This window comes from Mustela nivalis (genome assembly GCF_964662115.1).
Source record: "Mustela nivalis genome assembly, chromosome: X".
Taxonomy (NCBI): domain Eukaryota; kingdom Metazoa; phylum Chordata; class Mammalia; order Carnivora; family Mustelidae; genus Mustela; species Mustela nivalis.
Genome location: NC_139040.1, coordinates 132,062,326 through 132,086,749, shown reverse-complemented (window position 1 = coordinate 132,086,749; position 24,424 = coordinate 132,062,326). Strand labels below are relative to the sequence as shown.

At 49.8% G+C, this 24,424-nt stretch overlaps 1 protein-coding gene and 1 long non-coding RNA gene across 9 annotated transcripts in view; one reads left to right on the top strand and one right to left on the bottom strand.

The window, feature by feature from the left end:
• Positions 1-8,521: 8,521 nt before the first annotated feature.
• Positions 8,522-15,632, bottom strand: LOC309856507. The gene is made up of 3 exons (XR_014307239.1): positions 15,546-15,632; positions 9,671-12,089; positions 8,522-8,610 (listed from the first exon to the last, which is right to left on the bottom strand). It is a non-coding gene; the product is annotated as an uncharacterized lncRNA (long non-coding RNA).
• A 1-nt stretch (position 15,633) lies between these two features.
• The window catches only part of LOC309856505 (glycogenin-2-like), a 36,519-nt gene continuing 27,728 nt past the window's right edge, over positions 15,634-24,424 (top strand). For 3 of the 8 annotated variants that reach the window (XM_082717793.1, XM_082717792.1, XM_082717786.1), the window contains exons 1-3: positions 16,009-16,111; positions 16,794-16,923; positions 21,922-22,063. In XM_082717793.1, coding sequence (XP_082573919.1) covers positions 16,917-16,923; positions 21,922-22,063 — 149 coding nt within the window. In that variant the 5' untranslated portion in view covers positions 16,009-16,111; positions 16,794-16,916. Of the gene's footprint in view, positions 15,705-15,828; positions 15,982-16,008; positions 16,112-16,290; positions 16,361-16,455; positions 16,532-16,793; positions 16,924-21,921; positions 22,064-24,424 lie in introns of those variants that run through there. The other 5 variants (XM_082717787.1, XM_082717788.1, XM_082717790.1 and 2 more) reach the window with 5 other exon arrangements.

The window sequence follows — 24,424 nt, the reverse complement described above, 5'->3', positions numbered from 1 at the left end:
TCACCCCCTCTCCTTTGTGTCCCTACGGAAGGGTGTTTGAGGGAGGCTTGCAAAAATCCCAAAACCTGCCCGGGGCCTCCCTCTGCTGGCGGACGGGCAGTACTGACCAAATCCAGACACTGGGGAGCTCAGGTCTACACCCCACCCGCCCCCTCTACTCCTCACCCTACTCCCCACCCCCCAAAAAGCCTGGGGGAAACTGAGCCTCTGGAAAACCCCTCAGATGTCTGGGCATTCGTGGATCATTACAGACACATGGCGTGACTTTGGGTTCCCTCCTTCCACATGGATACGCGGGGCGTTTCGGAACCCATCAGTGTAGACCTGAATTGGGTTTTTATGGTTTTTTTTGTTTTTTGTTTTTTTGTTTTGTTTTGTTTTGTTACAGCTAAAGGGTTTTTTGCTTTGTTTTTGTTTTTGTTTTGTTTTGTTTTCATTTTTTTGTTTGTTGGTTTGGTTTGCTTTGCGTTGTTTTTCAGTACGGATCATGGTCTCCCTGTGTATCGGAGATGGTGGCCTTTTTTGTTTGACTTTTCTTGTTGTTTTGTTTCTTCCCATCTGGACGCTCTCTTTGCTTCTTTGGAGACTAGAGAAACATCCCGACTAGTTTTTCAGTGACTCTTTTATTATTATTATTTTTTAAGAGTTTACTTATTTATTTGAGAGAGGACAAGAGAGGGCCAGCAGGAGCCGGGGGACGTGCAGGGGGAGAGGGAGAAGCAGTTTCCCTGCCGAGCAAGGAGCCCCGTGCGATGTGGGACTCAGTCCCCGGACCTTGAGACGGTGGCCTGAGGGTTCACCGACTGAGCCCTGAGACGTCCCCTCCACTACCTCTTCTTCACGGATGACGTCCCTGGGTCCCATGGACACCACGTTTGTCTGCCTGTCTGTAAAACTAGGGTCCTTAGACCCCAGTCAGGCACACCTCCTGTCACGGGACTAGGGGACCCTCCGAAGATGGGCAGGACTCGTGCCGGGGCTACCTGGTCATGCCGGCTGCCAGACCTGCAAACCGTCTAGCACGTATGACCATGGTGGTTCCGTCTAGGCTTTCGTCCGAGACATGGCTGTGGGGGAGGGTCTCAGCATTACAGAGAGCTTGGCTCTACCCCCTCACACCGACTTTGCCCAGCTGTAAGGTTGGGTCCGGGAGGTCTCCTATCAGCAGAAGGACTTGTGACATTCTGTCTTGGCAAATTGGAGGGGGATGTGTTGCAGTGCACAACCTGTGGAACTGGACGTGTGCAACAGCCCCCCCTTTGAAGCTGCCACACCTTCTGGGGACACACTTCTGGGGCCACATAGAGGACAACAGGTGGACTGTTTGACCGTGAAGCTTTGGCTTTATTTGCTCGACTGCAAGTAATAAAAGCTCCCGTTTCTGAGGTTCTGAAGATTAATAGAGCCACATCCATAAAGGGGGTTGTGCCAAAATTAGCTGTGACCCCAAAAGACATAGTGGGTCAGTTCACCCTCGGTGTGACATGCTGTTCCCTGTCTTCCCTTCCAGAACCAGCACACGTGTGAGGGTTGGGAGATCCAGCGGTCGCTTGGGGAGACACTCGGTGTAGACGGGAATGCCGTTGGCCGCTCCTGGGACGCTTCCTTTCATCGTCGACGTCACCCGCCGCCCTGACGTGGCTTCAGTTTGGCCCAGAAAGCATCCCCAGTCCGCGGGACACGGTGCATTCCTGACCTTGACCGGGTTCCTCCTTGGGTTGAACAACGATTCTTCCTTCCTCTGATGGTTCCATCGCGCACGTGGACAGATGCCGACTCTGGATTGGGTTCCCAGCGCTACCTCGGCCTGCAGGACGTGCATGTGGGTGACCCCTGCGTGTCTCCCCAAAGCACAGTGCAGGGTCCCAGGACACGGGTGCTGTCTTCTTCGGGGGTATTGGGAACACCACTGGGGGTGGGGGATGGTTTCCAGGAAGCTCTGGGGGGAAGTTTGGTGCAGGATGAGTCTCCATCCAAGGGCCAGTGCCCTCCAGTGTCCTCCGGTGCCCGCTGGTTTGGCTCTTGTGGGATGTGGGATTGTTACCCCTGGGGACGGCTTGGATCAGCCCTCTCTGCCCTGCCCGTGACCTGCACGTGCCGAGGCTGGCTTTCGGGATTGTGCATGCACAGTTGCTCGAGTGCAAGCCGTCTCGGGGGCGGGAGGCAGGGGGCAGGGGTGGGGGAAGAGGCCTTAGAATGCTTTTCCTTTTCCTGTGAAATCTTAAGGTTTCGGGATTGCTGGGAAAACAGGGGACAGCGATCACGATGTGTGTCTCTTGACGGTCCTCTCCTATCAGTTTCCATGTGATGTCCTGTAGGTTTCTGTCCTTTGTGCGAGGCCATCATTTTTCTTAGTGTACGCTTTTTTTTTTTTTTTTTAAGACCCGTAATAGGAAACCTTAAATGTCCAAGCATCTGAAATGCAGACTATCTGTTTGTTTCTGTTTTACTAACATTTGGGGGGAAAGGAAAAAGGACAGTTGGGGCTTATGGGTATAGGTTCCTTCGACTTAGGTACATGCTTAGAGCACTTTTGGACTTTGCCCTAAATATCAGAATAAAAACAATTAATGCCCTCTGCATCTCGTGGAGAGGACCCAGAAAAATCCCAAATATGCAGGCTTACAGACCTAGTCCACAGGAGGGGTGCCGATTGCAGAAAGCCCTAAAGAGAACGTTCCAGAAACCCAAAGGGATTTGCAGCCCAGAATTTCGATGTGGGGTCTCGCGTCCGGGATGCATGGGTGACTAGAGTCGTTTCAAGACGGCCGCCCGACATTCCTCCCCGGACGGGAATGTCCTCGCGCGCGAGGTTTCCTGGATGTGAGTTTCTCGTGACGGGGGTTGAAGGCGTGCTGGGTTTCTCGTGACGGGGGTTGAAGGCGTGTGTGAATGCGTGTGGGCGTGCACAGACACACGCGTTTGCACCTTTGCAATCAGACCGACATGCTATGGACGCATTTATAATGACGTACATCCATCTAGTTTGTAATTTTCTCCTGTACCTGTCATACATAAATTTTCATCACTCTAAATAAACGTAAAAGAAAAAAAGAAAAAAAAAAAAAACCCGGTTGGCTTGCCGTGTCCTTGCTCCCTGTAACCCCCAGCACAGGAGACAGCACAGGGCAGGTCCAGACTCACAAAGCTGTCTACGCAGCTTAGCAGGCATCGCATCAGTGGGATCCTGAGTGGGATTGGGTGTCCGTTATGGGGTGTGTTTGCGTCCGCTACGGTGTCTGCTCTGTTCCGAGGGTCACGCCAGGTGTTTGGGCCCCTGTGGCTTTCCCGAGGAGGACGTGCTGTCGTCAGCGCCATTTGGAATAGGACGGATGATAGACACGTGAATGTAGTTACGGGTTTGGGGGATGAAAATCACCCAGGTGTAGGGCATCTGGGTGGCTCTGTGGGTGAAGCGTCTGCCTTTGGCTCGGGTCATGTTCCCAGGGTCCCGGAATGGAGTCCGTGCTCAGTGGGAAGCCTGCTGCTTTGTCTCCCACAGCCTGCTTCTCCCCTTGCTTGTGCTCTCTCGGTCTCCAATAAACAAATGAAATCTTTAAAGAAAGAAAAGAAAATCACCCAAGTGAGAAGCGGAAATGGGTTAATGTTCAACCCAGTTAGAATAAGCATGTTGAAATCATCCGCCCTTGGAGGCCTGTCTTTTGCAGGGGGAAGGGTAGGGCTGATAGAGCAGAAGCATTTGATGGATGGATTGATTGATGACTGAGGTATGACTGACCCAGAGTGGCAGATTAGTTCCATATGCCTTTAAAGAACCCCCCAGGCCACCAGGAAGGCATGCTTCCCTGCTAGAAAGAAGAGACAAATAACCCTACAGTCCAGTCTACGTGTCTGTGAAGCGTGGAACAGATAGTCCGGACCCTGTTTTAACAAGCAACATGCCCCTGCTCCTCCTGGGTACTGGAGTGTGCCTCGGGGGGCCAGGCTGGAACGGAGCAAAGCCTGGAATCAAATTTCAGGCAGGGCAAGAGGACGGTGACCACTACGGGATGTGTGCTTTTATTTCCATGTTCCTGCAAGCACTTAGAAAGCACTTCTGCTCCCTCCTCCCCAGCTGAGTATCCGTGACCCCATGCACGGCTTTCCAGGGGCGGAGGGGGGGGAGGCGTGGTCCCAGCCGTTGCTATGTGGCCTGCAAAGCGGGAAGACCAAATCACACACACACACATGTATGCACGTCCGAGTTAACATGTTGGAGTGGTAGCCTGCAGCGGCTCAGAATGCGACCTTATTTGGAAGGAGAGTCTGCACAAATCACCAGCTGAGGTCGTCTCGGAGGACAGTGGGCTCTCGCCCTGTGGGGCTGGTGTGTCTGAAGGGAGATTTGGACGCAGACAAGCACGCGGGGAGCATATGCTGCAGAGCTCACAGCGGAGCTGCCACCAGCCGAGGACCGGCCGGAAGCTGGGCAGGGGACTGGAGGAGACCGTCCTCTATCATCTTCTGCCGGAGTGCATTCCTGCTCTGCCCGCAGCCCAGGCTTCTTGTCTCCAGGACTGAGAGACAGAAAGACTCCGAGTCTGTGGTCACAGCCACTACGTTTGCAGAACTTGTCACAGCCGCCCAAAGGCGTTCGTGAGCCCGTGACTTACATGCCGGGTACGTGGGTCCCCAGTTTACAGGAAAGGACGGGGGACTCGTGGAGCTTCCCGAGGGACGTAGCCTTGAGACGGGTCGGCATTGGTTTCCGGACGCTGAGGCTCCGTTCACGAGTTCACGGGCTGCCTCCTGCATTCCGAGCTGTGCAACCTGAAGCAGGTTCAACGACCTCTCTGGGCGTCCAGTCGCGCCACCTGGAGAACAGGCATCCTGGTGGGCTCCGCGTCCCCCAAGCGGTGCAGGTCCGTGAGCTGATGCGTGACAAGCATTCTGAGTCGGGCCTGGTGCATAGTGAGGGCTGCAGGGGCCATGAGAGGGAAAAGATACAAATAAGCCTTTTTGGTTAATATTAGTACAATCAGGCTTATTGCAACATTTAGGATCTCTCTTAGACTCAGGTGAAAAGTTGACATCAGGAAGTCAAAACTGCCGATACTAGCTCAAAACACAGAGTATTCAAGAATGCAGGTTCCCCCCCAAAAATACCCTGTTCTGTTTTCAGAATCCACAGGGCTGTAGCTACGCACAAGCCTTCCCAGATGAACTACATTTCCCAGCAACCTTTGCAAGTCCTCATGGTCATGTGACAGCTCTGGGCCAATGGCGTCTCCCCTCGGTTTCTGGGGCAGCAGGACCGTCCTGTGTCCTCAAGCTCAGCACCGGTCAGCAGGACCAGCATCAGGAGGGGATGTGGGTTTGGGGAAGGAGCTGCTGTGTCACCACCGGGTTGTCCTGATGGAGGGACCCTTCTCTGGAGGGTCCTCATACCCCACCCATAACAGGGCACCAGCTTCCAGGATGAAGGCCACAGGGTCCTTGAGAACCAGTGTGGTGCGTTAGTTCCCTGGTCTGCACCATGCTGGCCAAGGTTCCCTAGACACGGCACCTTCACTGTCCCCGCCACCAGGAAAGAAAGAGTTAACTGTGTGCAGGGGAGGGAGGTGTTCGCTACCGTGATGGTGGACCTCTAGCTGCAATGTCAGCCTGTCACATCGTCATAGTGCACACCTGACCCTCCCATCACGGTGCACACCTGACCCTTAACAGAAGGCTCTACGTCGTCGAGGCTCTGAAACCCTCAAGCTGGAAAACAAAAACAAAGAAACCAAAAAATCCATTTTCTGATTTCCCTGCAAGCATTTTGCTTGGAGCGTGGGAGCATCTCGTGCACAGACGATGTTGGCGTTGTCTTTGCAAAGACGCTCCTGTTTCTTTCCGTGATACATTCACTAAAAGTGCAACATCCTGCGATAATTCATTACAAGTCAGAATTACATATATGCAGTATACAATATATATACAATGTATCTCTATACAGACGCATGAAATACTGTAGGAATAAAAAGACAGAAAACCCCTATACAAACACAGGCACATTATCTATAATTGTATATACATATGGATGTGGTTTGCTGATGGCTTTACGGGCGCCCTGACCTTTTGAGATGCGTGATAGCGATATGGAATCCGACGTTCAAATCGCGTTTTTTGTTTTTTTGTTTTTCCTGATTGCAGTGAAGCTGGTCCGTTTTGGAGACCTCTTAACAGGGGACGTCTGGGCAGCATGATTGTGTTTTCTATCTGATAATGCAGTGTAGATCGGGTTGCTTGTTGTTCCAGAGAATCCGAGCTTGTATGTGACCACATTCATCATTTTCTTGAATTTCTTCCTTGTGAGTCGTCACCGGGTCTCATGCATTTGTCCCCAGTTTCAAGGACACAGCGTCCGTAGCCGCGGGACGTCTATCTGGAGCAAGGATTTACGGACATTGTGTTTGCTTATCGAATTTACTCATTTCTTGTTGGCATCTGTGAGGTTCTTAGAAAAGCAGCTTTAGGTACCATTGAAGATGGGAATTTTCACTCACATCATTAATTTTCTGGTACATGTGAATCTCCGCTCAGTTGGGCCTTGATTTTTTTTTTTGTTGTTGTTGTTGTTGTTTGTTTGTATAAATCCTAGTCAGGTACTCAGAATCATAGCAAATAATAATAATAATAATAATAATAATAATAAACTTTTAAAAATACCCAGAAACATCATCAAACAAATCATTGGAAGGGATTAATAACCTGTGAAAATTGGGGGCTTTAGTATTATTAAAAAAAATTCAGTTCTTTTTGCTCAGGAGCTAGCAGTGGCACCCTAGTTTTGGAAAGGTTTAGGAAAAACATACATCTATATTCTGACCCCGGTTCCTCCTGTGACATTTTCAAGGACAGGAGTGCAGACCCAAGGCGAACTTTTCACAGGAGACCTGCTTTCTCTGTTAAACACAGTTTTTCTGGAGTGTCTGGGCTTCGGGGCACACTCTCTTATACACAACGCTTCCACACCCCATAGCCTTCGCCTTGGCACCAAATGTAGGTGGTTCTTTGAAAATACCTGAATCCCTTTGGTGGGTTTCACGGCCCCGATCCCCAGCATCTTCCAATCCCAATGCATGATTTTCCATGTCCTTTATGCCCTTTTATAGGGGGCCAAGGGCAGGTCACCCCAACATGCACCACTTTGACATATAGATTATTTATCTTTCTAAATTTTTTTTAAAATTCCAGCACAATTACCATACAGGCTTGCATTTGTTTCAGGTGTACAATATAGTGAGTTGACAATTCCATACATCCTCCAATGTTCCCCACAACAGGTGTTCTCCTTAAGGCCTATCTCCTGTTTCATTCACCCCCTCCCCACGGTAACCGTAGCTGTGTTCTGAGTATTTAAGCGGGTTCCTGTGTTTGTATGTTTTTCTCGTTGTTCATAGATAAAGAAGATGTGTGGGGGCACCTGGGTGGCTCAGTGGGTTAAAGCCTCTGCCTTCAGCTCAGGTCATGATCTCAGGGTCCTGGGATCGAGCCCCGCATCGGGCTCCCTACTCAGCGAGGAGCCTGCTTCCTCCTCTCTCTCTGCCTGCCTCTCTGCCTACTTGTGATCTCTCTCTGTCAAATAAACATGAAATATATTTAAAAAAATAAAGAAGATGTGATGTATATATTTAAAACACATTATTTAAATAGAAGTTACTAAAGACACAGCCAAGACAAGGACACTGAGACCCTCCTCTGTGCCCCTGAGAACAGGAAATAGATCTCCCGTATACAGAATACCCTCCCTGTACTAAGACGTAAAAAGACATCCTGATCACCAGAAACTGAGGTTTTAAAGATGAGAAAGTTGTGCAAATAAATAATTTTTTTCTCCTCTGCCTCAGCCCAAATTCTGCTCAGAATTCCTGACTCATTCCAGCTCCCAAAAGCTTGTTTTGTTTTCATGCTGTCCACATATTGTCTCTTCATGGAAAATGCAGAAAAACTGCCTCCCTTGGTCTCAAATTTCAATGTTGGGCCTCTGTGCACACATAATAATGCTCTGTGGGATTTTTGGTTGTTGCTCTCTTGCGAATCTGTCTCATGTTGATTTAATTCCTAAGCCAGCTGGAGGACCCTGAGAGGTAGAGGAAGAATTTTCTCCTCCCGACCCCGTGAAGGACTTTTCTTTGGGGATTGTGACGGGGACCAGGGACCGTCCTTGAATGCAAGTGCGTTGATGCTGATGCTGAAGACCCACCATGTGTGGGTTCTGTCTCAGGGTGTGCCCGACATACACCTATCAAGAACACTGTGCAAACGTGATACCTGTCCCATGTCCTCGGCCTCACTGGTACAAAGCATAGTGTGGACAGCTTCTCTGCGGATGGCAAAGTGAGAGATTCGACAGCTGTGTGAGGCATTTGGGTGCAGGTGGTCATTGGTTTTCCGTCCCCAGCCTGCTCGGAGGGTGGTGTATTAATTACGCTGCTCCCTCAGACTCGGGAAAGAGTGCGGAGCTCTGTCGTGGGTGGAAGGTGTATGGCGGGCTGCAGGGCCGCGCACTTCGTGTCTGGCTTGTACTTCTCTTGCACACGCGACCTTGGGGCTGAGGGCAGAAGTTGGGGTGCAGAATTTCAAATGGACATTGGGCAGGTTAGCTGACGACGGCTGCTGTGTTGTCTTGTGAGTGGAATGCATTTGGGTAAAGGGAAAAAGACATACATTGTGTATCAAGATAATTATAAACGTCTTATAAGTTACTTATTTTCATTTAATAGTTAATATTTAATAAATATAATAATATTCATTAAATATTTAATAATATATGAAATTAAAATTAAAATAAATAATAAACTAAATATACAATTAATTATATTTTTATACATATTATATACTTTGTTATATGTTATATATAAATATATATAATACCTGTAAATATATAAATATATATATTTATAGAAATATATTTATAAATAAAAATATATAAATATACCTACATTTTACATATTTATATATTTGTGTATATATCTTATTTACAAATTTTATTTACAAATTATATGTACAATTGTATATGTACATTTGTATAATTATATTAATTATAAATTATATTTGTAAATGTATATTATCTATATATTTATCTATAAATACAATAAAATATATATCTATATTACGATAGATATCTATATATTTATAGAGATATTTATATAGATAAATATATTGACTTATATTGATCTACATGTTGATTTATATAGAAATATATATAGATATTGATTTATATAGATATCTATATATTTATATATGTTAATAGATTCATATAGATACATTTATAGGCTATAAACTGATATTTATATATGTTACATCTATGTATTTAGTTTTGTATCTATGTATCTATGTATCTACTTTAGTATCTATGTATTTATAATAAGTTTGTATTATATATTTATATATACATATATTATTTATATACTATATAATAATGTAACTGTGATATGTATTTACATACATATAGTCTACATAAATTATACATTTACATGTAACTATATATTATAAATAAATAACATCTACTGTTTAAAAATCAATTAGTATGATATACAGGATATGTAATATGTAGACAACAATATATTACGCAATATATTATTACATACTGTTATATTATGTAATATATTGTTATTATATTATGTTATATTACATTATATAGATAAATACAGAATGCATATAATACATGAACCCCAGTACTTACATGATAATAGCAGCAGTAACATGCATATATATGTTCTATCTCACTAGGATCTGTGTGAAAAATAAACTGTTAAATTAGATTTTACACAAGTGCACATGACAGTGGGTGTCCTTGGTAGTAAACGGGCAGTAGCGATCTCATGAAGAGGGGCGGGGGACGGGGAAGGTGTGCGGTCTTACAGAACCCACCACACGCCCTGTGGGGTTCATGTGCCAAGCCCAGAATTCGGCAGGTGTGTTTAAAGGTGTATTAAAGTGCTTGGTTATCTGCTGAGCCTCGTGAGTTTGTGGGTGGCTTGAACGTTCGGGGTCCACATGTGCCAGCCTCCACAGCCCGTCGAAGAGCACAGCCCCCGTGCCCCACCCAACGTGAGAAGCATCTCCTGGGAATCTCGGAATTATTTGGATAAGCACCATTGCCTTTTTTAAACACAAAAGTTAGTTTTGGTGTCTCTTCTCCGTGATGTCCTTCCCTACGCCCTGCTCAGGCGTTGTGCACAAAACACACAGACAAGAGCCTGTGTTTGTTGATGGACCTGTTGTGAGATCTTGTGATGAAGACCCAGAAGATGCCTGGGGTTGAGGGGGGGGATTGAGAGAGGGGAGCCCGTCCTGTTGCATGAACACTCATCTGAAGGTCAGACACAGAAGGATGGATTTGCTTGACCTGCTTGTCCCTTGTCACATGGGCTGCTATTCTGGTTCCTAAGGTTAACGCTCTTGGGGGGGGATCCGAATTGACTTCCCCCATCCCTGTCCACACCATGGACCTTGACCCAAATCCATATGCATCAGAGTCCTGCTCTATGGATAGCTCAGGATGCAGAAAGAGTCCACCGAAGGACAGACGGTGTCTGGACATTCCTTCGACTGAAAGCACCCGACAAAGCACGGGACATTTACCCACAGAGGGCAGTGAAATGGGCTGGTCGGGGGCTGCAGGCAAAACCCAGCACTGTCACCTTTAACTAGAGACCAAAGAGGAAGCAGGGATGGGACCATTGCAATCCCAGCCGCTTCCTCCAGCGTGGGCACACCATCTCCCTCGCTCTGGCTCAAACCTTGGGTTGACAGCTCATATCCACGTCCAGCATGCTGAGAAGATGCTTTTACCCTGTCTTGTCTGGCTTTCCCCCCATAGTGGAAGGTAAAGCCTGCAAAGATAAGGGGTGTGTCCCCAGTGCTTGCAACAGTGACACATACGAGGAAGTCAGTAGGTATTTCTTAGTTGCACACATGCTGAAATGAATGAATGAATGTGTTTCATTCTGCCCAAAGTGCCTGCCCACACCCTAGCAGGGGGCACGGGCTTAAACACATAAACAGTTGTAGGGTTTTAAAAATATCCATGATAGAGACGCTTAAGTAGCTCCGTCAGTTAGGCGTCTGCCTTCAACTCCGGTCATGATCTCAGGATTCTGGGATTGAGTCCCGCGTTGGGCTCCCTGCACAGTGGAGAGTCTGCTTCTCCCTCTCCCTCTGCTGTTCCCCCCGCCTGTGCTCTCTCTCATTCTGTCAAATAAATGCATAAAATCTTTTTTAAAAAGTTAAAAATATACATGATATACTGAAATATTAGAAATTGTAATGTGCCCATATTTGGAAGACCTTGGTGCAACAACGTGTCAGCAAAAATGAGAAAGCCATCTTCTTAATTTAGGAAGCCAGGTATTGTAGAGTTATGCAAATGTGGAAAATAAGGCCGTTCTTCCCCGCCCCCCAATTTTTGTTCAGGAACATATATTTATTTCCACTAAAAATGTGCGATTCGGGTAAAGCATAATGGGCTTTTTGTAATTATCTTCAACGTATTATTAAGTAAAGAAACATCTAAAAATTTTCAGTTACTATTTCTAAGATGGAAAATACAGACGTCGATAACCCATGTAAACAAATGTCTTGGGGTTCCTCGATCATTTTTAGGAGTCTTGAGGAGTCTTATGGCCAGAACGTTTGAGAACTTCTGCTAGGTTGTATGAGTCAGGATGTTGAAGTCACTGAAAGCCCATCTCAAAATGGGTCAGTCCATAAAGAAAAGATCACCTAACAAGACCGACTGAGGTTTGAGCCTCTGTGGTGTAGTGATTTGAGAGTTCCATAATTTCCTCCAAGTGTCCGGCTTCGCTGGTTTTGGACCTCACTGTTGCAAAGCATTAGCTAGTTTTACTCATGGCCACAGACGGTTGCTGTAGCACCAGCCATCACAGCCTCGTCCATTAATATTCAGGGCCCTAATTAAGAGCATTTCCTTTCGCTTCCTTCTTTTAAGGATAGAGATTTCCTTGCAGAAGCCACCAGCCAACTTCTGAGTCCTGAGAGACCCACGATGTTCCACAGCATCCCTCACCCAAATCGATCAGATCAGGTTGCGTGAATTCTGGAGGAGAATCCCAGCTCTGTCTCTCCCAGTTATCACAACGCTACAAAGGAAAAAAAAATGCACGGCTTCATCTTAGGTATTTAGCTCGTTCTAAGTAATCTCCACACCTAGCGTGAGACTCGAACTCCCCACCCTGAGATTAAGAGCCATGAGCTCCCCCAACTGAGCCAGCCAGGTGTCCCTCCACGGGTTCATCTTCAACTTCAGCAGGTCTTTCTTCCATGTATGATGTTGAGTCGCAGCAAAGGAGGGACTGGAAGTAAACCAGTAGCCTAAGGGACAAACATTTTGTCTATGTCTTGTATCAAGTGGTTTGCAACTGTAGCTCTTCATACATCACGTTTACAAGTGGGTACAATGTGGATACATTGTTGCAATCAGGATATCCTGTTTATAATGGCAAATACTCTCTCTCCATCTCTTGCTTGGCCTTTTCAGATGAATTCATCCGGCTTTGGTCACAAAAAAAAAAAAAAAAAAAAATTGTGTTACGCAATCAAATCAGTTGGTGTCTTTTTCGTAGTTTCTGGGTTTGAAATCTATCCCAACAGATGGTTATTATCGTTTTTTTTTTTTTTTTTTTAAAGAAAAGAAAAGAAAGTTGTATCCTGGACCAAGGCTGTGGCCTGGGACTGGGAAGGCTTGCCTGCGGCTTTCTGCCTTCTGCCCTGGTTTCGGAGCACAAATTCTGAGTAGTAAGGGTCCCACGGGGCAGGCGGGTGTGTGGGGCAGGGGTAGGGTCACAATGGAAGTGTGTGTTGAGACACGAGGCAGCCTGAAATCTCCTGTTTGAACATCTCTGCAGTTTCCCCGATTCCCTCCGGCTGCTATACATCTTTCTCCACCTTCTCCTGCCACACCCCTACCTCGTCCGTCAATCAGAACCGAGTGTGCTGCTTGAGCGTGCATCACGGAGTCCCCGCCCTCGCCCCCCACCACCACACCGGTCCCCAGACTACGTTTTCTGATCCCAGGGTGCCCATAGGGAAGCCAGAGTTTCCCCAGAGGGGACATATTGCCTGCTCGGGGCTGACCCAGGGCTGGTGAGTGGGTGGGAGGCTCGGAGGCTGAGTCCTGGGCAATGTTTCCTTCTGTCAACTCCACCATGCACCTGCCATTGTTTCCTGTTCTGCCGAGAGCTGCTAGAACCTCCGCCTTCCGGAGACCATACGGGGGGTAACAGGATACAGAGGGTTGTTGGAGGGACAGTAGAGCCATGGGGTTTCTTCCCCAAGCCAGCAGGGAAGAGCCATTCACCCCAACCTTCCTACGCTCTCATGGAAAGGGCATCGCTTCTGCTCTCAGGTCCTGTCTTTGTTTTTGGAGGCTGGGGAGGAAGTGCTCCCAGCAGCTGGGGGTGGAGACCAGGGAGGCAGTCTGGACCCTACGGTGGACAGGATGGCCCACCCCAGCTAGGCTGGAGCTCCTGAGAGGCGAGACCTCAGCAGGGAGCTGGGGTAACCTGACCTTTGCTCCTGATAATTCGCCCAGATGCCCAGGATGTGAATGTGTCCAAGAGCCGGAGCCTTGTGCTCTACTTGGAGAGAGATGTGCCCACTCCGTGGAGAGGAGGGAGGCTGCCCTCTGCACAGTCCATCAGCTACCAGGAACTCCAATGAGCATGCAGACCCCAGATGGTGCCCCCTGCCTTTTGTCTTGATTGTCCCACACAGACCCCCGAGACATATGTCAAGGAACCTGTGGGGGAGGCCAGGGAAGGGAAAACACCCCCATTTCTTCCTTCAGGGCAGAGGGTTCTGCTTGGCTCAACCCCCAGCTGGCTTCCACCCAGAAGGTTCTCTTGCTAAAGGACAGAGTTTCTCAATGAGGCTCAGTGTCAGGAAACATTTTCAGTTGTTACAAGTGGGGGTTTTGGTGTTCCCGGCACTTGAATGTGGAGACCAGGGCTGATGCTCAGAATCCTACAAGATGCACAGGACGTCCCACCTCAAAGAATGGTGCAACCTCAGATGTCAGTCCTGCTGATGCCAAGAAACAATGCTTTAAAACAAGGGACTCTATCCAGTCACCCAACCATCCATCCATCCATCTGTCCATCCAACCACACATCTGTCCATCCATCCATCCATCTACGCATCCATCCATCCAACCATCCATCTGTCCATCCAACCACACATCTGTCCATCCATCCAACCACACACCCATCTATCTGTCCATCCATCCATCCATCCATCCATCCATCAGAGTGGTTAGCACCCCAGGGATGATTCTGCTTCTCAGGGGATCATTGACAATGTCTGGAGTTGTTTCTGGGTGTCACAACTGATGGGGGAAACAGCATGCTTCTGGCACCTGGTGGGTGGAAACCAGGGACACTGCTCCATACCCTACAGTGCACGGGATGCCCCACATCATAAAGTGACCTACACCACATATCACTAGACCTACACCACTAGTCACTAGGTGGAAGTCCTGCTGCTGGGTAACTTCTAAGCCGTAAAAAGGGAACACTTTGGGAATCCACGTAGTAAAGGAGTCAGGAGCTGCCTGGGGCATTTGGAAACAGATCTCTGATTGTTGGAGGTCTGTCCAGGAGCCATTCCTCACCGGAGGGCCTTTGCACACAGTATTCCACAGTTTGCTCACTTGAGGCCAGAATGAGCCATGCCATGGATGTCGGGGGACACTTGGCAAATATTGGAGCCAACAGCGAGACCAGCAAAGAGCCCAGGAAACCTCCACCTTCCCCTGGAAGCAAGGGGCCTGTTGGGGGCTGAGCAGGACTCATGTGGGACCTGACTCTTCCCCTGTATGTCCAGCTTCATGAGAATGTTTCTCCTCTTCCAGGCTGGTGGGCCAGGGATAGACAACAGGGGTACTGACACCAGAGGGGGCTTGCCCCAGATATTTCTCAGTTCCCGATCCTCCCACCGACCATCCAGGGGCTGCAGGGAGTTCGAGGAACCTTCTAGAGGCTCCATAGCCCTGCAGATACCTGTCCAGACCCCAGAAGGAATGAAGCTTGCGTACACAGCCCATGGCGCGGACAGAGAGCTCCATGCGTGTTCTCCGTTTGGACAGACCAGCAATACCTTAATGGTACAGCAGATGTGCATCCCGGAGTCCCCTAGGGTAGAATGGTCAGCGTGATGAGGTGAGTCCTACACTCTTGGTTTCCAGGTGGCTCTACCGAGTGCTTGACCTGCTTTCAATTTCTTAACAGCTCTGGTCCTATCTGTGGTGTGCGGTGAAACCCCCGACCCGTGCCTATCCCCTGAGGCTGGCGGTTATAGATCGAGATGCCGTCTTTATGGACGGTGGCTTCTAGAACTAGGGGACCTTCCTTTCTCTGTCTCTGCCCCTTCTTTTCCGAGGCCAGGGAACCTCCTTGGCTTTGGAGCATGCCAAGTTCCTGTTCCCTGTGGGGTCGCGAGTGGGTGCGCACGGACGCATCCACCCGCTAGCGGCGACCTGCCGGCCCGCACAGCCGCCCTCCTGCACGCGCACGCGCGCCCTCGCTCACGCACACACTCACTGGAGCCTCCGCCCATGCGCGCACGGATTCAACTGCTGAGGCGCCAAGGCTTCATTTATCTTGCGATCCTCTCCCGCGTCCGGGCGTGCGCCGGTGCCTGACTCTTTCCTTCGCCCACCCCGGGAGGGTGTACGATCCAGTGCGCCGCGGTCCCTGCGGGTAGGTTTCCCAGCGTGGCCTCTCCAGCGCAGCCGGCTGGCCTTGGGCCCAGGCTACGGGGCCACTGCAAACATTTACCCTGGAACGGGCTGGGTAAAGGTTAAATGTCCCAACCTCGACACCTCGGGCTCTCGGATTCCGCGGGGAGGGGGCCGCGGGGGGCAGGGGCGGGGCGCGGGATCGGAAGGCGGCCGCGGGCCCAGTACGGCTCCCTCCCGGCCGCGGGACCCGCGGCAGGCGGCGCGCGGGGGAGGCGGGCTGGGGCTGCGGCTCTTCGGTGGGGGACCCGCGCCCGGGAGGCCGAGCGGGGGTGGGGCCGGGCTTCCGGCGAGCGGCCAATCGCGGGGCGCGGGCCGCGGAGCCCTCCCAGCGCCGACCGGGCCAGAGGCCGCGGGAGCGCGCAGGAGGTGTGGGGGGCGAGGGGTTGCGGGGGGTCGGGAGCAATTTGGGGAGGGCGTCCGGGGAGGTGCGGGAGCGCTAGGGAGGCGCGGGACGGTGGGCGTGGCGAGGGCTGGGGCTGCGGGAGCGCGCAGGGGGTGCGGGGGCGTGGAGGCCGCCTGGTGGTGCTGGCGGCCCCGGGGGCGCAGGGCTGCCCGAGCGCCCACGGCCGAGGTGTGCAGGGTGGGGAGCGCACTGGGATCCTCGCGAGAAAGGAGGTGACGGGGCCGCGGGGCCGGGGTGAGCTCGGGACCCCAGGAGCGCGGAGGAGGGGCGGGTCGCAGCCGAGTCGCAGGTGACTCCATAGCAGTCGGGAAGTGGAGCCCAGGACGAACCAGAGCCGGGAGAAAGTGGGGGGCGCAGCGGGGACGCTTCTGAAACCCGGGCAGGCAAGGGCCTGAGGGTGTCCCAGGGCAGGGAGGACAAGCGGGGCGCAGAGGGTTGCAGGGGACTCTGGGGCAAGGACCGGGCGTCGCGGGGAGCCTAGCTGTAAGGCAGAGGCTGCCCAGGAGCACGGAGGGCGAGGTGCAGGGCGTGGGGGTCGTGGCTGTGGCTTCCGTTCAGTGGCGCACAGCTGACCCGGGGCGGATAAGGGGGCTGTGGGTTGGGGTACAGCTATGGGTGTCTGGAATGCTGAGCTGTCGCCTGCAGGCCTGGAAATCTGCGAGGGTCCCCTGGAGACCACGCCTCCGCTGGGCCCTGCCTCAGGCGGCAGAGTTCACCCACCACGCCCAAGAGAGCCCAGGCGCACGGCGGCCCCACTGTGCCTAAACCATGCCGGGTGAGTCTGCAAACGCCTTCTGTCCAGCCTCCCTGTTCCGACTGGTCCCTGTGAGATACATCTGCTCTGGGGAGAACCCCCCACCCCCGCCTTTGCCTGCACAATCACCCCGAAGCCCCTCTCCCCAGTGCCTCCCCAGCGTGTCCCTGGGTTTGCAGAGACTGGCCCTGCCAGGCGCAGATGGAGAAGGGCTGAGTCTCACCCGCCTGGAGGGGTCCATTTATAGCCTGGTCGGGGGGCGGGGGGGGGGGGGGGGAGGGCTCCAGATTCCTGAATTTCCCTTCTGTAAAACGCAGCGTTAGGACTTTAAATGGGCTTGTTTCTGGAGTACAAAATTTCACTGAGTGCTTTTCTGACCTACTGGTAGACAGATAGGAAGCTCATGTCCCTAAAAGTTTAGGAACACAGTGCCTTTGGGGTTTCCCAAGTTCAGACCACAGGCACACTTCGTTATTCCAGTAAAATGGAGTTAACTCCCCTCACCCCACCCCGCCAGCAGGGCAGTGGGCTAGGGATGGCCACAGGGCTGGGGCTTACGGCAAGGGCTGGCCCCCACCAAGGATCAGATTCACTCCTACGCACCTGCCTTTCCAGGGGGCTTGTGGACATCCGATGTGGACAGTTCAGAGGGCTAGAAATTACATAATGGGATTGTGGCCTTAACCCGTAAGAGAGAGACATGTTCTGTTTTTATCAAGAAGACCTCCACCTTGCCCCAGACCACACATGACCATCCATGAGCCCCCTCACACACACACTTTTTTCTTAAACAACAGGTAACTTTGTCTCAGAGGAGCAATCTGGTAAAATCACGGAGCAGTTTCCAGACTGCCCTCTCCCTGTCTGGCCTCAGAGAGGAAAATGGTTGAGGCGGGCCCCGAGGCATGGTTTCCTGTGGTTCCCGCTGTAGGAATCTACCCGGAGGAGAAGCAGAACGGGTTTCTCTGTTCCCGGGAGCCGTTTGCAGGTCCCCAGAACGAAAACCACTTTCCTCCCCCAAACCCGCGAGGGTCTGTATAATGGCAGCATTCAATGAGCAACCTTTGGACGCATCTCCATTAGCCTTGGAATGTGCTCGAAGACCTGACGTGGGTATTTGGGGAACAAAAACCACCTTTGAGTAAAAGGGCAGGGACGGAGGGGGAAGCTGGCCGTGTTATTTTGGGGAGGGTGGAGGGTGGATAGAAAAATGGAGCGAGTGGAAGATGCACAAGGACCAGAAATGGATAAAAATGAACCTTTCTCCCAGATTTGTTTGAAACTCTCAGTCACCACATTCTTTGGGTGGAACTTCATGTTGAGAGAATATTAATTTTTTTTTTCTTAAATCATTGCTTGGAGTACAGCCACTCGTGTTTTGTGTTTCCCCGAGTCCCCACCCTGGCGCCATGTTGGGGGACAGCGGACTCTAATTACGTCCTGGGACAGTCACGGAGGTTCTTTGATGCCACCATGAGACTTGGTCATTGGTAACTTCTTAAAAGCAAGACCGTGTGGCCCCTGGAGACCTGTTAATGAATTTCCATCCTGTTACCTTAAAATCCACTGGTCTGTCTTTGTGCCTCTAACGGTGGCTCTTCTCTTTGAGGGATCTCACAACATCAGGCGTGGGGCCCTGATGGCCAGCCTTCAGATGGGCACGTCTTCCTTGCAGAGCGTGATTTTGTGTGTTGGGGTCGCTGAAGAGAGGGGGGTCTGCTCTCCCAGGGTGCTCTGGTGTCACCCTGTTGACAGGACCATGAATCCTTCTATCCTAAGGACAGAGTTTATGCCTTCTGTAGACCCAGCACTATCTCTGTCCATCCTGCAAATCATGATGTGAGATGGGGCCCACAAGAGATGTGTCTAAAGGAGTCTCATTGAATCAGGAAGCTGCAGGACAAATACCAGCCCTCCGTGTGTCACTTGGGGTCCCCAAAGCCCTCCCAGATGATGTGCTCCCCTCCATGAACCATGGAGCAGCTCTGCTCCCAGGACCTCCCGGCTTCCCCCTGCCTCACACGTGACTCTTTCTCACGTGGAAGCAGCTGATATGTTCAAACAAAGTAGGTCTGAAACGTGAGATGGTTGGAAATCTAATTGTTCTGGTGTCTGGTTTGATAACTCTCCCGGGAAGGAGGCCCATATTTATCAACCATGGTTGAGTCAAAACAGACCCCGACAATTGGATTGCGGTTTCCTTAGTGATCTTGAGAGGATTAAGGAGGAGGAATAATCTAGTTGGGTACTTTTCATGTCTTCCTATTACCTTCCATTCAGAAGGACCTCGATGTTCTCTTTAGAAATATCCAACCAAGATGGGTTGTGAATTTTATTTTTCTTTGAGGAGGATCCAGTTTGAATTGTTGACATAAGAAATATGTAGCAAGTTACAGTGATAGAAATGGAGCCCGAGAGGGTAACCAGGTGATTGCTCTGCTATTTTTTCTAGTGTGGGTGTGGCATTACTGGGTCTGCTTCCCGAGTTTAATGCCCCAATTTATTAGGGTCCTAGGGCTGCCGTAGCAAATCCCCCAGATAGAATGCCTTAAAGAGTATATATTTTTTTCCTCCCAGTCCTAGAAGCTGGGAATCTGAGATCCATGTGGGGCTGAGGTTGGGAGTCCTAGATCCAGGTGGGGCTGAGGCGGATTCCCCCTGAGGTCTTTCTGCTTCGTGTGTAGATACCACGTTCTCCCCATGTCCTCACGTGGTCATCCCTTTGTGTGTATGTCTGTGTTCCTAAGGACCCCAATCTTGGCAGATCAGGACTCACGCTAGTGACCTCAGTTTACCTCTTTCAAGACCCCATCTCCAAATATACCCATATTTCTGATTACAGCAGTTACATTTATGTCCTTACCAAAATGCAGCAAAACCAGTGTATGCATTAACCAATTTTGGTGACTTTGCTCTTTGTGTTATATTCTGTCTAGTACTTTCCCTTGAGCTAGTGCAGCTGCACCTTCCTCTTGTCTGGTCAATCATCCCGACATAGGGTGGTCTGTTCTGGACATGGGACTCTGTTGTCACCCTGAGGTCTCTAGAGGACCCCAGTCTTTGTTCCCATGTCTCAGATATGTCCATAGGGGGTGTCTCCTGCCCCTCAAACATCTCATCGATACAGGTGGATAGATATATGATAGATAAGATGGATAGATGGATTGAGAGATATGATGGATGGATGGATGGATGGATGGATGGATGGATAGATAGCTATGATAGATGGATAGATTGATGACAGATAGATATGATGAATGGATAGGTAGATAGATGGATGGATGTATAGATGGATAGATAGACATATGGATGGATGGATGGATAGATGGATGATGGATGGATAGATGGAAAGATGGATGGATGGATGGATGGATGGATGGTTGGATGGATGGGTGGTTGGATAGATGGATGGATGGATGGATGGATGGTTGGATGGATGATAGATACATAGACAGACATAGGAATGGATGGATAGATGGATGGATACTTGGATAGATAGACATGATGGATGGGTGGATGGTTGGATGGATGGATGGATGGATGGATAGATGGATAGATATATGGATGATGGATAGATAGACACAGGGATGGATGGATAGATGGAAAGATGGATGGATGGATGGATGATAGATACCTAGAAGGACACAGGGATGGATGGATGGATGGATGGATGGATGGATGGATACGTGGATGGATAGATAGACATGATGGATGGATAGATGGATGATAAATTGTAGATAGATGAATGGATGGATGGACTGATGGATGGATGAATGGTAAATAGGCAGACATAAGAATGGATAGATGGATGGATAAATGGTTGGATAGATAATAGATATGATGGATGGATAGATGGGTAGACAGGCAGATACATATATACGTACATACTCTGGGGAGCTGCAAAGTTGAGTTTGGAACTTTACTCTCTGAGAATAACCCACAACTCACGGTGGAGAGGCCAGGAGTTCACAGACCCTTCTTAATTTGGGAAAGCAGCAGCAGCAGGAGCAGCAAGAACAGGGAGACAGGAGCCTGTTGTAACAGGCGCATTTTGGGATTTACCCCTGTGGAATGTAGAAGGTCAAGGAGGTGGCCCCCCATTCTGGAAAGGGGGCCTCAGAAGTTTGCATTTGTCACGTTATATTTAGTGAGAACGCCAGTCCTCTGGGCCCCGCTTGCGGAGCTGCTGGCCCGGAGAGGGGAGGACGCTCCACTCTTTGAGAAGCGAGGTCTGTGTGTTCTCACCCCGCAGTGCGTGCTGCGAATTTTAATTTCTGCACACAGCACGGGAGCCTGCACCAGATTTCTTTAAACTGCTGTCTCTCTCCCGGCAACACGCTCCCGGAGGAGCAGGAATTAAGCCGGTTGGAAGTCCCCATGAAAGCTACCACCACCGCAAGGATGCGCTTAGACTGGAAATTGTGGTCAGTTGGATCCCCTGTTTGCATTTTGTCCTCTCCGAGTGAGAACCTGTGAAACTGGGCATCATGTTGTGTTGCTGTTTTGTTTTGTTCTGAGTTGGGCCGGCGTCTGGATCCTACTTCAGATACTTGGGCAGTTGCTTACAGGTTTTGATTTGTTTGTGTCTCAGATGCAGGTGTTTGGGGTGAGTTTTTTTTTTTTACACTCGAATGCAGAGAAAAATAAGGCATCACTCGCAGGCTCCTTACGCCGTCGGTGTGTTTCTGTGTGTGTTTGTGTGTTTTCAAAGTGAAAGATGTGGGGGGTGCCTGAGTGGTTCAGAGTCTTGATCTCAGAGTCATGAGTTCAAGCCCTATGTTGGGCAGAGAGATTACTAAAAATGGAAGGAAGAAAGGAAAGGAAGAAAGAAGGGAGGGGGACAGGGGGGTAGGGAGGGGGCAGGAAGGACATCGGTAAAGTGTTTCCATAAACATTGGTAAACTATAGAGCAGTTACTTAATTCAGCTGGTGAAGCTTCAGAAAGGGGTGACCACCCACCCTGCCACCTCCTGATTTCCACCAGGCTCGTGACTGTGGTGTCTTTGTCCATATCCGCAGTGTCTGACCAGGCGTTCGTGACTCTGGCCACCAATGACGTCTACTGCCAGGGCGCGCTGGTCCTGGGACAGTCCCTGAGGAACCAGCGTGCGACCAGGAAACTGGTGGTGCTCATCACCCCACAGGTGTCCAGTCTGCTCAGGTAAGTCGGGGAGATGCTCCGGTGCCTGACTGGTTCCTGTGGCTCTCGGAGGTCCCCAGAAGCGTTGGTGGGTCTGGAATTTCCGCTGACTCAGTGGGCATTTGATGCTAAGTCCACTCAGTTCATCACCAAAGGAAGCAAGTGTTGTAGAGGAGGTGAGAGTTTTAAGGTTGGAAGTTGGAGCAGGTCACGTGGAGTTCTGCAGAATCTTGCATGTGCAGAATGGGTTTCTGTGTCCTTGTGCATCTCCGTCCCCGTGTGCAGTGTTCCCTGGGAAGATGAGTGGATGTTCCTGCACGGGGCTGTGCCATGTGCAAAGCTGTTCTGTGGTGGTGAGCACATGCCCTGAGTTTCTCACAATGGCTGAATGCCATGTCTTGAGATGGCCATGCAGGGCTTGAGATGGGAGGTCAAGGATGAGTCCATGGTTAGGTTGACAGGGTGGATGCCTATAGGTCCTTGAGCATGTGCTTGCAAATGTGGACACCTGAGCTTGTTGGCACCCTAGTTCTGTAGAGTGGGTTGTGCATTCCAGCCCGAGTGTGGGTTTGTTCCCATCTGTAGACACATGGACGGTGGTGTCCCCACAGTATCCTAAGTGGCACTAGTTCACTAGGGAGACCATTTGTTCCTTCTGGATGCTCCCAGGTGACGGACGTCATCTGGATGGAGCATGTGCATGGAGACTTCTTTTGAAGGGAGCTGCTGTAGGAACAGAGTTTCATGAATTTGGGGCATGGTCCGGATGCCTGCAATATGGAAGAACTTCCTCTTGGCCAAGGGCAAACGTAAAGAATGATGAAAGTGTTTAGTGATAGACGCGTGGGCATGAGGTTCTTCCAGTTTGTCTTGGCTGTGGGCGGTGTGCACAGGGCTGCGGTTTTCATGGGTGGGGTGAGCCTTGAAGGCAGGAGAGGAAGGTTAGAGGACACCTTCGTAAAGTTGGGTTGGCAGATGAGTCAGGCTCTGCATGAGCAGCATTTGAGGGCATGGGGAGGCCCAGAGTTTGCAGAAGCCTGGAAAAGTGTGCATGGGCTCATCTCTGGTATGAGCTCATCTCTGGCATGGCCCGCTCTGGGAAGGGGTTGTCCCACTTAGCAGGGGACACCAGGAAAGGGAGCTGGGGCCGGAGCTGGAATTCAGTCTGGTTGTAGTAGTCACAGAGGATTCATTCCTCAGTGCAAAGACATGGGCCGTGGAGGGGTTTCCTGCTCTGTCCCTCCCTACATCATTAAACAAGTGATGTCAGGTTTGCTTGGCCAGCTCTCAGGGCTGAGATCTGAAAGGCCAGTTCTTATTCGGACTAGGTAGTCTGAAGCAATGAGAACTCACCCGCTCCTTGATGAAGCATCAGCCCACTTTTTGTCAAGGTGAAGGCGGAGAAGAATTTAAATCAAGACCGAGCAGACAAAATGTTTCTCCAGGTGAAGGCGGGGACAACATACTCAAGTTCAGGGAGAGATGCATCATGAAAAAAGTTAGTGCGTGGAACATAAGGACTTTGGAAAAGATCCAAGGGGCACTTTTAATAAAATTCATGGAAGTAGAGACTTGTCGATACACATGGAACTGCTAGGGTGGGCTGAGTCGAAAGGGTTCCAGCAGTGAGCTGAGGAAATGTTAACAGCAAATAAAAATTGCTACAAAACTAGACTTTATAGAGACCCCATTCCATGCCACCTTCCCTGCAGACTGTGAGAGTCATTGATGTGGGAAATGTCAGTGGCTTCCCACTATTTGAGCAGAAGTGTGTAGAGTAGGAAGCTTTAAAACAGAGCGGAGTCTGCTCCCAAGCTGATAGCAAATGAAACTGGCTTGGAAACAAGGACCTATATGAAAAAAATTCCCCATGGTGAAGAAACACCAGAAAAAAAATGGGTATCACCAGAGGGGAGCAAAGCAAATAAAGACCGTAAATGTAGATGTGTGTGTACTGACGATTTTCTAAGGTTGCGGTGATAAGGATTTCTGGATACATCCAATAAGCCATCTGGGCAAGTTTATCTGTTATTAGCAGTTGATCAGAAGTGATTCTCAAGCATGTAGGTGTTTACGGATTTTGCTATTAAAAGAAAAAAAAAATTGTCGTCTGCTGGGTGAACATTGTATCAAAAACCACAACTTAATGAGAAAGATCTTTCAGAAAGGATAAATAAGTGAGTAAGAAAACCTGGTATTGAGGGTAAATAATCATCCTAAATATATTTACTAAACTATGCACATTTTATTTACTAAACTATGCACATTTTAGAAGGACCCATGTATCTGATGTGTGTATTTTCGATCAAGTTTTTTTTTATATTTCTTTTAAATTTATTTATTTGACAGAGATCACAAGTAGGCAGAGAGGCAGACAGAGAG